Source organism: Typopeltis vanoorti, chromosome 15 (assembly GCF_054136105.1).
Source record: "Typopeltis vanoorti isolate ZY-2024b chromosome 15, IOZ_Tvanoo_1.0, whole genome shotgun sequence".
Classification (NCBI taxonomy): Eukaryota; Metazoa; Arthropoda; class Arachnida; order Uropygi; family Thelyphonidae; genus Typopeltis; species Typopeltis vanoorti.
The window spans coordinates 57,345,135-57,357,568 of record NC_143563.1 but is presented as its reverse complement, the minus strand read 5'-3'; the positions used below and the strand labels follow the sequence as shown (position 1 = coordinate 57,357,568).

The window sequence follows — 12,434 nt, the reverse complement described above, 5'->3', positions numbered from 1 at the left end:
AGCTTTGCTCTTTTCTCCAAATTTTCCCAAAATATTTTTGTATGTCTCACAATCATTTCCTACTCTACTATTTAGATCCCCAACAAGGACCAACTTTTCCTTTTTCATTGTGTCAGTTGCTTTTTCTAAAGCCTCAAAAAATTCCTCCACTTCTACCTTAGTAGAACCTTCTGTGGGACCATAGGCACAAATAAGTCTCATTGTCCAGTTCCCCATTCTCATATTTGCCCACATTACTCTACTTGAGACTGACTGCCATTCAAGAAGATTAGCCTCGTATTTTGTGTTGAACACTATGGCTACTCCTTCTTTTCCTTGATTGTCATTGCCTGAATATAACATTTTGTATTTATTGCTCAGAAAGATCTCACCAGTTTTGGTCTTTTTTGTTTCAGTCACCCCTATTATGTCGATCTGGTACTTATCTAATTCCTCAGCTAACTCCATTTCTTTGCCATTCAGGCTTCTTACGTTGATAGTACCGATCTTTAACTCTGGTGATGTTGAGTTGGGGTTTGTTTTCAGATTTGTTCCAGTAGCTGACTTTTCGCTGTTCGCCCTGGTTCCCTGGCGAAAACAACGGGGGCCTTGTTTAACCGGGCGACGCCCCAGCCGGCATGAAATTTTGTCATGTTGTACCATCATTTTTTATTTTGGTTTAACCAATAAGAATACAATTTGGTCGGCTAAATCCCAAATTGCCAGCCCATCCTCGTTCGTTCAGTATCAAAGTAGATACCCAACAGGGTGCACCACGAGAAGGTGAGGATTGGACATTAGGTCAGAAGCCCTGGTCGGTTCTCCGCATTCCTTTAAAGGCTATGTGGAGGTCTCCTCTCAGTTATACAGCTTTGACCCTTAAGCACCCCGACTGTATACAAGAGGGATTCCAATGTAAGAATGCACAGTAATGTTTTTTTTTTTTTATGTAATTCCTGTTGTTTAATAACGGTACTGATAAGATGAAATATTTACATATTAAAAAGTTAATTACTGTGGCATATGTGTGAATTTTTAGTTAGAAAATGGTGAGAATTTGAAAATGAATTAAAAATTTGGATAATGGATCAAAGAAAATTGGGTTGCTACGTATCTCCAAAAATGATTATTCAGCAAGCAAAATTATTGGCAACAGAAAGCAATCAATTTTACAGTGTCACCATCATTGGGCTTTAGATTTATAAAGATAAATGATTTATGCATGTGTGCAAAAATGAAAATATCATGGGAAAATAAATGGATAATACATGTATTAAAATTTTAAATAAAAAAATTAATATTTACATGAAAAATTTGATGCATAATTTGTGCATCTTATGCTGCAAAGAAATATTTTATTTCAAAAAATTCGATATGAAAAATGTGTTGCATCCAATACAACGGTGCATTTTATAAGCCGAAAAATACAGTAATTTGTGAAAAATGGCACATAATTGTTTTAAAAGAAAATTCGTTGAATAAAATTAAATGAATTACACTGTCTGTTGTTTAAAATCCTATCAACATTCTATATATTAGTAATGTAGGTGGACTAAGCATTAGATTATCTGAATCATAGAGTTCAATAGAAAAGATGTGTATTAGTAGTATTTGTAAATGAAAGATAATCTAAATAATAAAGTAACACATAAAAACCACAATGATATCTTTAATTAGTAAAAGGAAAGATATTTCATACTAAAATTAATAGTACATCTTCTATTGATTATAACAAACCTCTTATGTAAAAAACCATTTATCTTAATAGATTAAATTTGTTATTTCTATTATTTCCTAGCACGCAGTAACAATTGTATTTTAATAGGTGATCCACCGAACGTTTTGCTTGTATTCCATTCCTATTACTGTTACAGACACTGAAGATGTACTATTAATTTTAGTACGAAATATCTGTCTTTTTACTAATTAAAGATATCATTTTTTACTTTTACTAATTAAAGATATTTTTACGTATTACTTTATTATTTAATTACTATGCCACAGGTTCCACTAAAAATTGAAAGATAATCTGGAGCCCCTGTGCGACCAAACATGGAACTTTTTCAAGTCGCTTCAGGCCTTCAGTAAGTAGGTGATGGTCTCATACTGTGTAATGAAATTCACCTGAATTCATTGACAACCAATCATACCTAAGTAAGATTCGAGCCTGTTGATTGGAGAAAGCAGAGATGCTCTCCAACTGCTGCAATTGTATGATCTTTGCTTTGCTTCAAACACTCTGTGGATTCAAATCTCACTGCATGAATTTCCCAGTGTCATAAAAGATCATAAAAAAAAGTACATGCTTTTGTGTGTTTTTTTTTAAATGTTTGAAAAAAGTAAATGAATTGCATTGTTTAATATTCCACCTCAATTAGGAACATTATAAAAGAATTTGTTGCATTTCAAAAAAACAATTCAATATTTTATGTGATGTTTTTTTTTTTGTTAAAAAATTTGGGGACTGGTAATTGGAACATAAAAATGTCTGTTAAGTTATTATTAAAATTTCAGATAACAAAAGCAACAGTAAATATCATGGATAGTGAAATTGAAGCAAATCTCAAAATTGCCTTGCAAAATATGGAACTTCCTGGCAACATGTGGATATCTCTTGATTGTCTTGAAGATAGCATCTGTTGTGATACAGACAAAGGTGACTCTTTCATTTATCAAGATTAGCTTTTACTACAGTTTCTTTATTATAATACTGTAGGTATGAGATAAAGGATTAACCAACTATAAACATTTATTAAATCTGATATTTCTGTAGTGTTACATATCTTTGTTATGCCTTAAACAGTAATCATTGAAGACATTGAGGAGTAAATTGTTGCCCATAAAAGTTATGCTGGAATGTCAAAACTAAAAGCAGAGACCTATATATTATTATTAACACCAGACCTCCATTGAGTCACTCATTTGATGAGTTCAAAGTCTTTACATTCACTACAATGTCAGGCATTACATTCCACTTGCCAACCATTCTCCATTCAAAAAATCTTTATGCCCTTACTCACACCCTCCATATACACCTTCCTGGTATGTCCTCTTGTTTTACCCCCTTCTCCCATTTTATGAAAAATTTCTTCCACATTAACCTAGTAACAACCCTTTATCAACTTAAATGTCTCAATCATATCCCCTCTCTTCCCCCTATTCACAAGGTTTTGCAAACTGTATACCTTCAATCTGTCCTCAAATCCCACATTCCAAAGACCAGTTACAACTTTACTCAGTCTTCTCTGGACTTTTCCAGTATATCCTCACACCATGAAAACCAGGAGACCAAATATGTGCACAATAATCCATATGAGGCCTGAGCAAGGCCTCATTACATTGGAACCAGAATCTCTTTATTTCTGCAAGTCAATGTCCTCTGCATCTTTGCCATAATCTGATGTGATGTCTTCACAACTTGTACATTGTGACCTCTGAACTTCAGATTCTTGTCTGCCTCCACTCCAAGGCCTCTTATCTCCTCAACTTCTAAGTATCCTTACTAAGTATATACGAGGGTGGTCTGAAAGGTTATCTGCCTAACAGGCGGGAAAAAAAAATTTATAATTTCAAAATTCTTTTTATTTTTCAACATAATCTCCCTTAAAACTAATACATTTATCCAGCGATGCTCCAGCACCTTTATCCCGTCCCTGTAGTGGTTCTCAGTAAGATCTCTGCAAAATACCCTTCTACAGCTGCAATCACCTCTTGATTAAGAAAAATGCTCACCAGCGAGGAAGAATTTTAGTTTTGGGAAGTCAGAGAGAGACAAATTTGGGGAATAGGGTGGATGTTCCAACAATTCATAGTGCAGATCCCTTTATTTTCCCATTGTCAAAACACCATTGTGGGCAGGTACATTCTCCCAATGAAAGATGATTTTTGTCTTCTGCAAACCGGGTCTTTTCTCATGAATTTTTTCGTCTAGTCTGGTTAAAAGATCGGAATAATATTTCCCGGTTATTGTTTTACCCTTTTCAAGACAATTGATAAACAAAATGCCGATGCCATGACCTTTCCTGCTGATGGAACCGACTTTGTCTTCTTTGGTGCTGAACAACCAGCTTCTGTCCACTGTTTGGATTCTGGTGTGTGTAATGGTGAATTCCAGTCTCATTCATAGTTTTATTCTTGTTAAAACACTCAGTTTTATTCTTGTTAAAACACCTCCAAGCACTGTTCAGAGATTTTCATGCAAGTGCGTTTATGATCTGCTGTGAGCAAACGTGGCACCCATCTTGTGCATTTGCAATTCTTCATGCAAAATATATCCTACACATTCTTTTGAGATGCCTATGGTCTCAGCAATTTCACGCGCTTGGACTCGCCGGTCATCCAATACCATATTGTGCATTTGATCAATGATTTCTGGTGTTGTTACACTTTTTGGATGACCTTCACATGGATCTTCAAGGCTGGTACAGCCATGTTTAAACTCGGCAGCTCATTTCTTAATTCTCGAAAACAAAGGAGAAGAGTGTCCATAAACTTTTATGAACTTTGAATGAATTTCTTTTGGTGTTAAACCTTCTTTTGCAAAGAATTTTATAATCGCACGATACTCAATTTTATCCATTTCAAGGGATATGGACAACACTTTTGCTTCAGACAGCTGTATGGAACAAACTACTTGATAGAGTGACTTGCAATTTCATATGGATGCTTATGGGAAAAAAAAATTGTGCTGATAGTGTTGCCATCTATTGTCGAGGCCGAGAACTTTTCAGACCATCCATGTACTTTGCATTGCTTGTTCCCTGCCAAAATTAAGAACCTTATGCTTTGCAACACTGAATTGACAATTCCATACTGCTCGTACACTCTGTTCAAATCAAATTCTCCTGTAAGGCTACAACATCTGCTTGATTCCTCATCACTTGCCTTAGTTTTGCATCATCTCTGCAACAGTTGTACATCACCAGTTAAATCCATCCCGATATCATTAATATACACATTTAATAACAATGGTCTGCTTAAGGGTCAAAGCTGTATAACTGAGAGGAGACCTCCACATAGCCTTTAAAGGAATGCGGAGAACCGACCAGGGCTTCTGACCTAATGTCCAATCCTCACCTTCTCGTGGTGCACCCTGTTGGGTATCTACTTTGATACTGAACGAACGAGGATGGGCTGGCAATTTGGGATTTAGCCGACCAAATTGTATTCTTATTGGTTAAACCAAAATAAAAAATGATGGTACAACATGACAAAATTTCATGCCGGCTGGGGCGTCGCCCGGTTAAACAAGGCCCCCGTTGTTTTCGCCAGGGAACCAGGGCGAACAGCGAAAAGTCAGCTACTGGAACAAATCTGAAAACAAACCCCAACTCAACATCACCAGAGTTAAAGATCGGTACTATCAACGTAAGAAGCCTGAATGGCAAAGAAATGGAGTTAGCTGAGGAATTAGATAAGTACCAGATCGACATAATAGGGGTGACTGAAACAAAAAAGACCAAAACTGGTGAGATCTTTCTGAGCAATAAATACAAAATGTTATATTCAGGCAATGACAATCAAGGAAAAGAAGGAGTAGCCATAGTATTCAACACAAAATACGAGGCTAATCTTCTTGAATGGCAGTCAGTCTCAAGTAGAGTAATGTGGGCAAATATGAGAATGGGGAACTGGACAATGAGACTTATTTGTGCCTATGGTCCCACAGAAGGTTCTACTAAGGTAGAAGTGGAGGAATTTTTTGAGGCTTTAGAAAAAGCAACTGACACAATGAAAAAGGAAAAGTTGGTCCTTGTTGGGGATCTAAATAGTAGAGTAGGAAATGATTGTGAGACATACAAAAATATTTTGGGAAAATTTGGAGAAAAGAGCAAAGCTAATAATAATGGCAAATATCTGTTGGATTTCTGCTCAGGACATGGACTGGTTATTACTAACACCATGTTCCAACATAAAAATGTGCACAAATTCACATGGAGAGAAGAGGCTAGGAATAAGAAAAGTCTCATTGACTATGTTATTGTTGATAGTGATGTTTTCTCTCTGGTGCAGGACACCAGAGTGTACAGAGGATTTGAAATTGGAAGTGATCACTATTTAGTCTTGAGCAGGATAAAATTGAATTTCATATTGAAAAGAATAACATGTAAGAAAGTTTTAAAGTGAATAAAAGTTGAGCAGCTCTCAGATGTGAACTGTAGACTAAAATACAGAAATATTATTGAAAAGAAAATGAAAGAGTTTGAGAACAGGAATCAAACCTTGGAGATTCAGTGGCAAACTCTGAAGGAAACATTGATTGATTCTGCCAGAGAGGCATGTGGTGAGGTTGTGTGCAAGGATAAAAAAAATCAGAACTCCCTGGTGGACACAGGCAGTTAAAGAGGCAGTGAAGGAAAAGAAGAAAGCATATCAAAAGTTCCTGGCAAATAAGTCAGCTTTTACTCTTACAGAATACAGAGACAAATGTAAGAAAGCTAAACAGTGTGTAAAACTAGCTAAACAAAAGTCATGGGAGGACTTTGGCAAGAATATAGAAAATAAATATCAAGAAGGTGGCAAAATATTCTGGAGGTTGTTGAAGAAGCTTAGGAATGGAGGAAAGAGTGCTGTAAAAGGAATTAGAGATGATAAAGGTGAAATGAAAACAGGAGAAAAAGATATCCTTGAAGTATGGAGTAATTACTTTGAAAAACTGCTAAATGAAACAAGCAGTGATGACAGCACAGTGATAAAAAAACACTGACCAGGCATGCAGTCAGGAATACATATCCATACTTGAAGTAGAAAAAGCCATCAAAGGCTTGAAATGTGGAAAGGCAGCAGGAGTAGATGAAATTCGACCAGAAATGCTGAAGTATGGTGGTATAAGAGTCTTACAGTGGCTGCACTGCATAGTTCAGAAAGCCTGGACAGAGGGACGAATTCCCGATGATTGGAGTAGAGCTCTCATAGTACCCATATATAAAAAGGGAAATAAAACTGAATGTGAGAATTACAGAGGTATTTCCCTACTGAGTGTTCCTGGCAAGATCTATGCAAGTATACTTGAGAAACGGTTGAGAAGAATAGTGGAAGAAAAGCTTGGTGAAGAACAAGCAGGATTCAGGCCAAATAGAGGCTGTCAGGATCAGATCTTCACTTTACGACAAATAGTCGAGAAAGCATGGGAATATAACAAAGATCTGTATTTAAGTTTTGTCGATTTGGAAAAGACATATGACAAGGTGCCAAGAGAGAAGCTATTCAATACGCTGCAGTTATATGGTGTCAATGGGGCATTATATCAAGCAATACTTAGTCTTTATTTGAGTTGTGAGTCAGCAGTTAGAATTGAAGGAAGTACAGGAAGATGGTTTAATGTTAAATCTGGTGTGAGACGAGGATGTACATTATCCCCTCTGTTATTCATTATCTATATGGATCACATTATGAAGGAATGTGGTATTAAACCTGATATCAAAATTGGAGATGTTAATGTCAGCTCTTTGCTTTATGCGGATGATGTTATACTTCTAAATAAATCCGCTACAAGTCTGCAAGATTCTCTGACTAAATTGAATAGCTGTTGTAATAGATATGGTATGAAGGTCAGCAATAAAAAGACAAAGACAATGAAAATAGGCAGAATCATTGAAAATGTCAACTGTGTTTTGAATGGAGAACCTGTGGAACAAGTAAAACATTTCAGCTACTTAGGCACAATTTTTACTGAAGATGGTAAACTAAATATAGAAATAGACAACAGAATCAGCAAAGCTGGTATCGTGGGAAGTCAATTGAATAAATTCATATGGAATAAGAAAGAAATTAGTCGGAACACTAAATTAGCTGTATACAAGACTGTGTTCAAACCAATTTTAACTTATGGATCTGAAAGCTGGGTCAGAAGTAAAACACTTGACCAAAGACTAGAGACCGCAGATATGAGATTCCTGAGAAAGATTAGAGGCGTGAACAGATGGCATCAATGGCAATATCATATTAAAAATGAGGATATTAGGAAAGAACTTGACATTGTCAGCATCCAGGAATGCGTTAGCAGAGCTAATCTCAGATGGTATGGTCACTTAAATAGAATGGGAGAGGAAAGATTAGCAAAACAAGTGTTCTCTGCCAGGTTGGCAGGAAAACGACCCAGAGGAAGACCAAGATATAGGTGGATTGATATGGTACAAAGTGCCTTAGACGATAGAAATATAAGATCTGATAATGATAATGTTGGAGTCTTGACAAGTAACAGATTGATTTGGATGAAAATTGTAGATAGGAAGTTAGTAATGATGTAATTTTTTTCATGTAGTACTGTCATATCCTGTACACCCTTTGAGGGTACATGGCAGGAATTTGATGATGATGATGGTCCTAAAACAGATCCCTGTAGCACGCTACTAGTGACTTTCCTCTTTTGAGATGGTCCTGCCCCCCCCTTCCCTACACAAATTGCTGATACCTATCTGATAGCCAGTCACCTGTGCAACTCACTGGTCTTTCATCCAATCCCATCTGCTTCAGTTTAGTTACCGTTGCAGTCTATCAGAAGCTTTTGCAAAATATAAGTATATGCATCACCCTTGTTCAGTATGTTAATCGCCTTATTACATAAGCAAGTTGTTAAAACACAACCTCCCTTTAACATACTCATGTTGACATGTACAAAGGATATGATTGTTATTAACCCACTTTTGTATCCTATCTCTCACCAACCTCTCCAATGCCTTAAATGCAACTCTAGATATACAGATCAGCCTATGATTTGTTGCCTTGTCACCACTTTTGTGAAGTGGAACAAAAGCCTTCCTTCCACTTTGGGACTTGTTCTGTTGCAAGATTCTTGTTAATTAGAGGCCAAGGCTGATGCTGACTCCTTTGAATGTTCCCTTAAGACATATGGTGATATATCATCAAGTCTTATTGCCTAATTGGCATCTAACATCATCTTCTTTTTTCTACTTGCCACATTTCAAAAAAAACTCGCAAGAGTTTTTCTTGGCTTGATTTCCTAAAGTCTGCTTGTACTGCATTTTTGTTGTCCTTGTCAACTGGTCACTCCCCCCCCCCCCCCCCGGCATGCTCATTATAATCCTTGTGCAACTGGTTATTACCATTATTCATCTTGTGGTGTCTGCAAAATGCCTTTTTCTTCCAGATTTCATGCTTAATTCCTTCATTCATCCATTTTACACCTACTTTATTCAGCTTTTTGACCTTCAGAATACATTCACACATTTGATACTGTTATGGATTTCAGTTCCCAGACAGCATTTATTTCCTTACCACTCAACTCCTCATTCCTTGCTTTGAGCTATCTCCTAAGCTTGCCATAATTGCCAGCCTCGTCACCACTTGTGTGAAGTGGAACAAAAGCCTTCCTTCCACTTTAGGACTTGTTCTGTTGCAAGATTCTTGTTAATCACAGAAGCCAAGGCTGATGCTAACTCCCACATATATCGTTTCCTCCCAGAAGTCTTCATATGGCTAGCCACATCCCAGGTGATCACTTCATGATCACTCACCAACTGGAGGGAAGTGCAAAACCCCATTCACAATTACATCCTCTGATGAAACAATGAGATCTGAAATTCTTGATCCTCATGTGCACCCTCCTTTACATACTGCCAGAGATGGTTGTCTCTCAAGAACTGGAAAAATTCATTTTCCTTATTCCCAAATGCTGTCTCTTCATTCCAGTCGATACTGCCATAATTAAAATCACCCTTCCATCATTCACTGACCCAAGTTGCTTGTACATTTCTTTATCATCCTTCACATTCCCTGGCTTATAGCAACATCCAACAAAAATCCCTTCCTGTCAACCTCTGTTTCCTTCCTTCCTTCCTTCATGTGTACTTTATGCGAACAATTTCTCCGGAATTGTTCACAATCATCATCATCAGCACCTCCCCTCCCAACTTTTAGAAATCCTCATTAAAAACACTGTACCGATTTATCGTGATTTATCCATGTTTCACTTATTCCAAAGATTTTGGGGCGAATAAATTCATTCAGTGAAACCATTTCATCTCTCTTATTTTTGATGCTCCTGGCATTTGTAAATAAACACAGCAGTTCACTTTTAGGTCTGTAATCACTCCTGCCCAAGCCACTTGTTGGTTGTGATTTCCCAACTACACCTATCACCTTTATCACCGCTTACCATGTATATCCGCTTAGTCTGCACTACCCTGCTCGTGTCCCTATCTTTTTCATTTCTATGCTGATCATCCCCATACACACATACATTCACCACTATTTCCATGTTCCGCTCTCCCTATGCTGTGTCTTCCTGTGCACCCAGGCTCCCCCCCCCTCCGTTTTCTTGTTCCTCTTGCATTCCCATTCTCTCTTCATCTCTCATACTATTACTACTGTTTCCATTGCCAAGCACTTCAGTCTCTTCTGTACCACTCTCCTGAGCTTTCACTTCACCTATAACTTCTGATCTCTTGCTTGCATCACACACTGCACTGCCATCTAGCAACAGTTTCTCCAGTTTTCTCACTCCAAAGCCATTCAGATGCAATCTGTCATGTCTGTATAATTCCATTCTTCTCTCAAAAATATGTATAGGTGAATGTGCATTCTCATCATAGTAATTTCTATAATACTAGATTACAAAATAAACCTTTTTTTTTTTTTTTTCATGTCATTTCCAATGTTAGTCTTTGGCATTGGCAAGGAAGTTTTTCTCCTATAAACTGAGTTTTTAACCTCAGAAAAATTCAACTTAAAAAATCAACCATGGAACTGGCATTATTTCTCACAGTAATACCAGTTAGGTTAGTAATGCAAGTTGGTGGCATTTCTCCACCACACCATCATCATCATCCATAATTTTACAGATCACTGTCAAAATGAACTCAACTATCCATTAATAACAAAAGTTGAAGATTACCTACTGATTTCCAAAATGTTTTGGCCAAAAGTGTTCTGCTTGCTTCTTTGGGGGAAGTGAAAAGTCATTAGAGTATTTATTATTTAGAGAGAGCGAGAGAGAGAGAGCTACATGGTCTTGTGGTAGCTTTCATGATATTAAGTGTGCAGAAGAAAGACCTTTATATGTTTTATTCTGGTTAGTGACAAGAACTTTGGTGCATACAAATCGTTTTTCTTTTGGGAAGAAACTCAACCTTTTTTTAGGTGTGCAACTTAGTAACATCAACCATAGTGCAAATGAGTATATATGGAGATATATACTAGGTATGAATTAGAACATTGCTTCCTACATAGTAGTGATGGGAAGCATACACTAATGCTGAGTGATGGAGATCTTCCTATTGATTCTATTGAAAGAGTGGCATTTATTTCCTTTGGAAATGAAAAGACATTTATTATTCACTGAATAAATTATCTATCTCTAAAATGTAGAAAATTTATAGTCATTCTTTCTACACCAGCCAAATCATGTTCAGGATTGACTAATATACAAGGTGTTACATTGATGTTTTCTATATGATTTATTCTTAATTAGTTGTTTACTTAAATCTATCCTTTCTTACCTAAAACCCTATACAATCAAAATCCTACCGGCTGCTCTATTGTTATATATTTACCTTTCTTTATTTATTCTTTCTTCTCTTACTTTAATCTTATTCTTATATCTAGGATTGTTTCCTCTTCTGATACGGGCGAATTTATATTTTGCTGTGCCAGCCAGTATCCTATAGTAGAAAAGATCCTTATTCAGGGAGACAATACTAGATTCTTAGCTTTCTTACACAATATCTTATTTAAACTGCCGTATAGATTCAGATTATTGCAGTCGTGACCTAAATCTATTATTATATTCACTCTCTAAATCCTGCCAGCCAAAATAGGTTCTATTTTTATAAGTGGTAAGTTGGAATTGTAATCAGGCATGACTCTGGTTCAGATAAATATGACATGTTTATTGGAATATCTAAAACACAATACAAAATTCATACACTCAGTTATACTCAATACTAAATAAAACTCTAATTAAGAAGTTAACACTTTCTGAATTAATTAAATCTCATAAGGCATGCTAAACACAGTAACTGCATATTGGGATAGATAGCAAATGATATGAAGTTAAGCTAAATTCCTTTCAGTAGTATTACTCACAAGAGAAAACTAACAAACATTCTAATGTTACTGAGATACTAAATTCTACTATTCTTTAATAAATTTAGTTTAATCCTTTATCCAAGTGTGTGCAAACAAAGTTTGCACCTGAAAGTATCTTCAGGACTGGGGTAAAGTGGTACAACACCGGGCAACTCCTTGCAAAGGTGGAGCAAACTACCAACACTCGTATTTCAGTATCTCCCATAATGCAAAACACATCTCCTTGCTTGCGGATATGTATAATGTTATGCATTAAGGGAAGTGCCACTATCCAGACTAGTTTCGACCTTTATTGAGGTCTCTTCAGTGGGAACCAGGCCCAAGTGGAGATACCAAGGCAGAAGCATTAGCAAGGTCATCTCCTCCTGTAGGAGCTGCCAAAGTGTGCCATCTTTTTATTAAATTAC

The 12,434-nt window shown here is 36.6% G+C and overlaps 1 protein-coding gene across 4 annotated transcripts in view; it reads left to right on the top strand.

Moving 5' to 3' along the window:
* LOC150098782 (lymphoid-specific helicase-like) overlaps positions 1 to 12,434 on the top strand; it is a 310,277-nt gene that overhangs the window by 39,500 nt on the left and 258,343 nt on the right. For all 4 annotated transcript variants that reach the window (XM_090404891.1, XM_090404888.1, XM_090404889.1 and 1 more), the window contains one exon: positions 2,494 to 2,635. In XM_090404891.1, coding sequence (XP_090261017.1) covers positions 2,518 to 2,635 — 118 coding nt within the window. In that variant the 5' untranslated portion in view covers positions 2,494 to 2,517. The remainder of the gene's footprint in view (positions 1 to 2,493; positions 2,636 to 12,434) is intronic.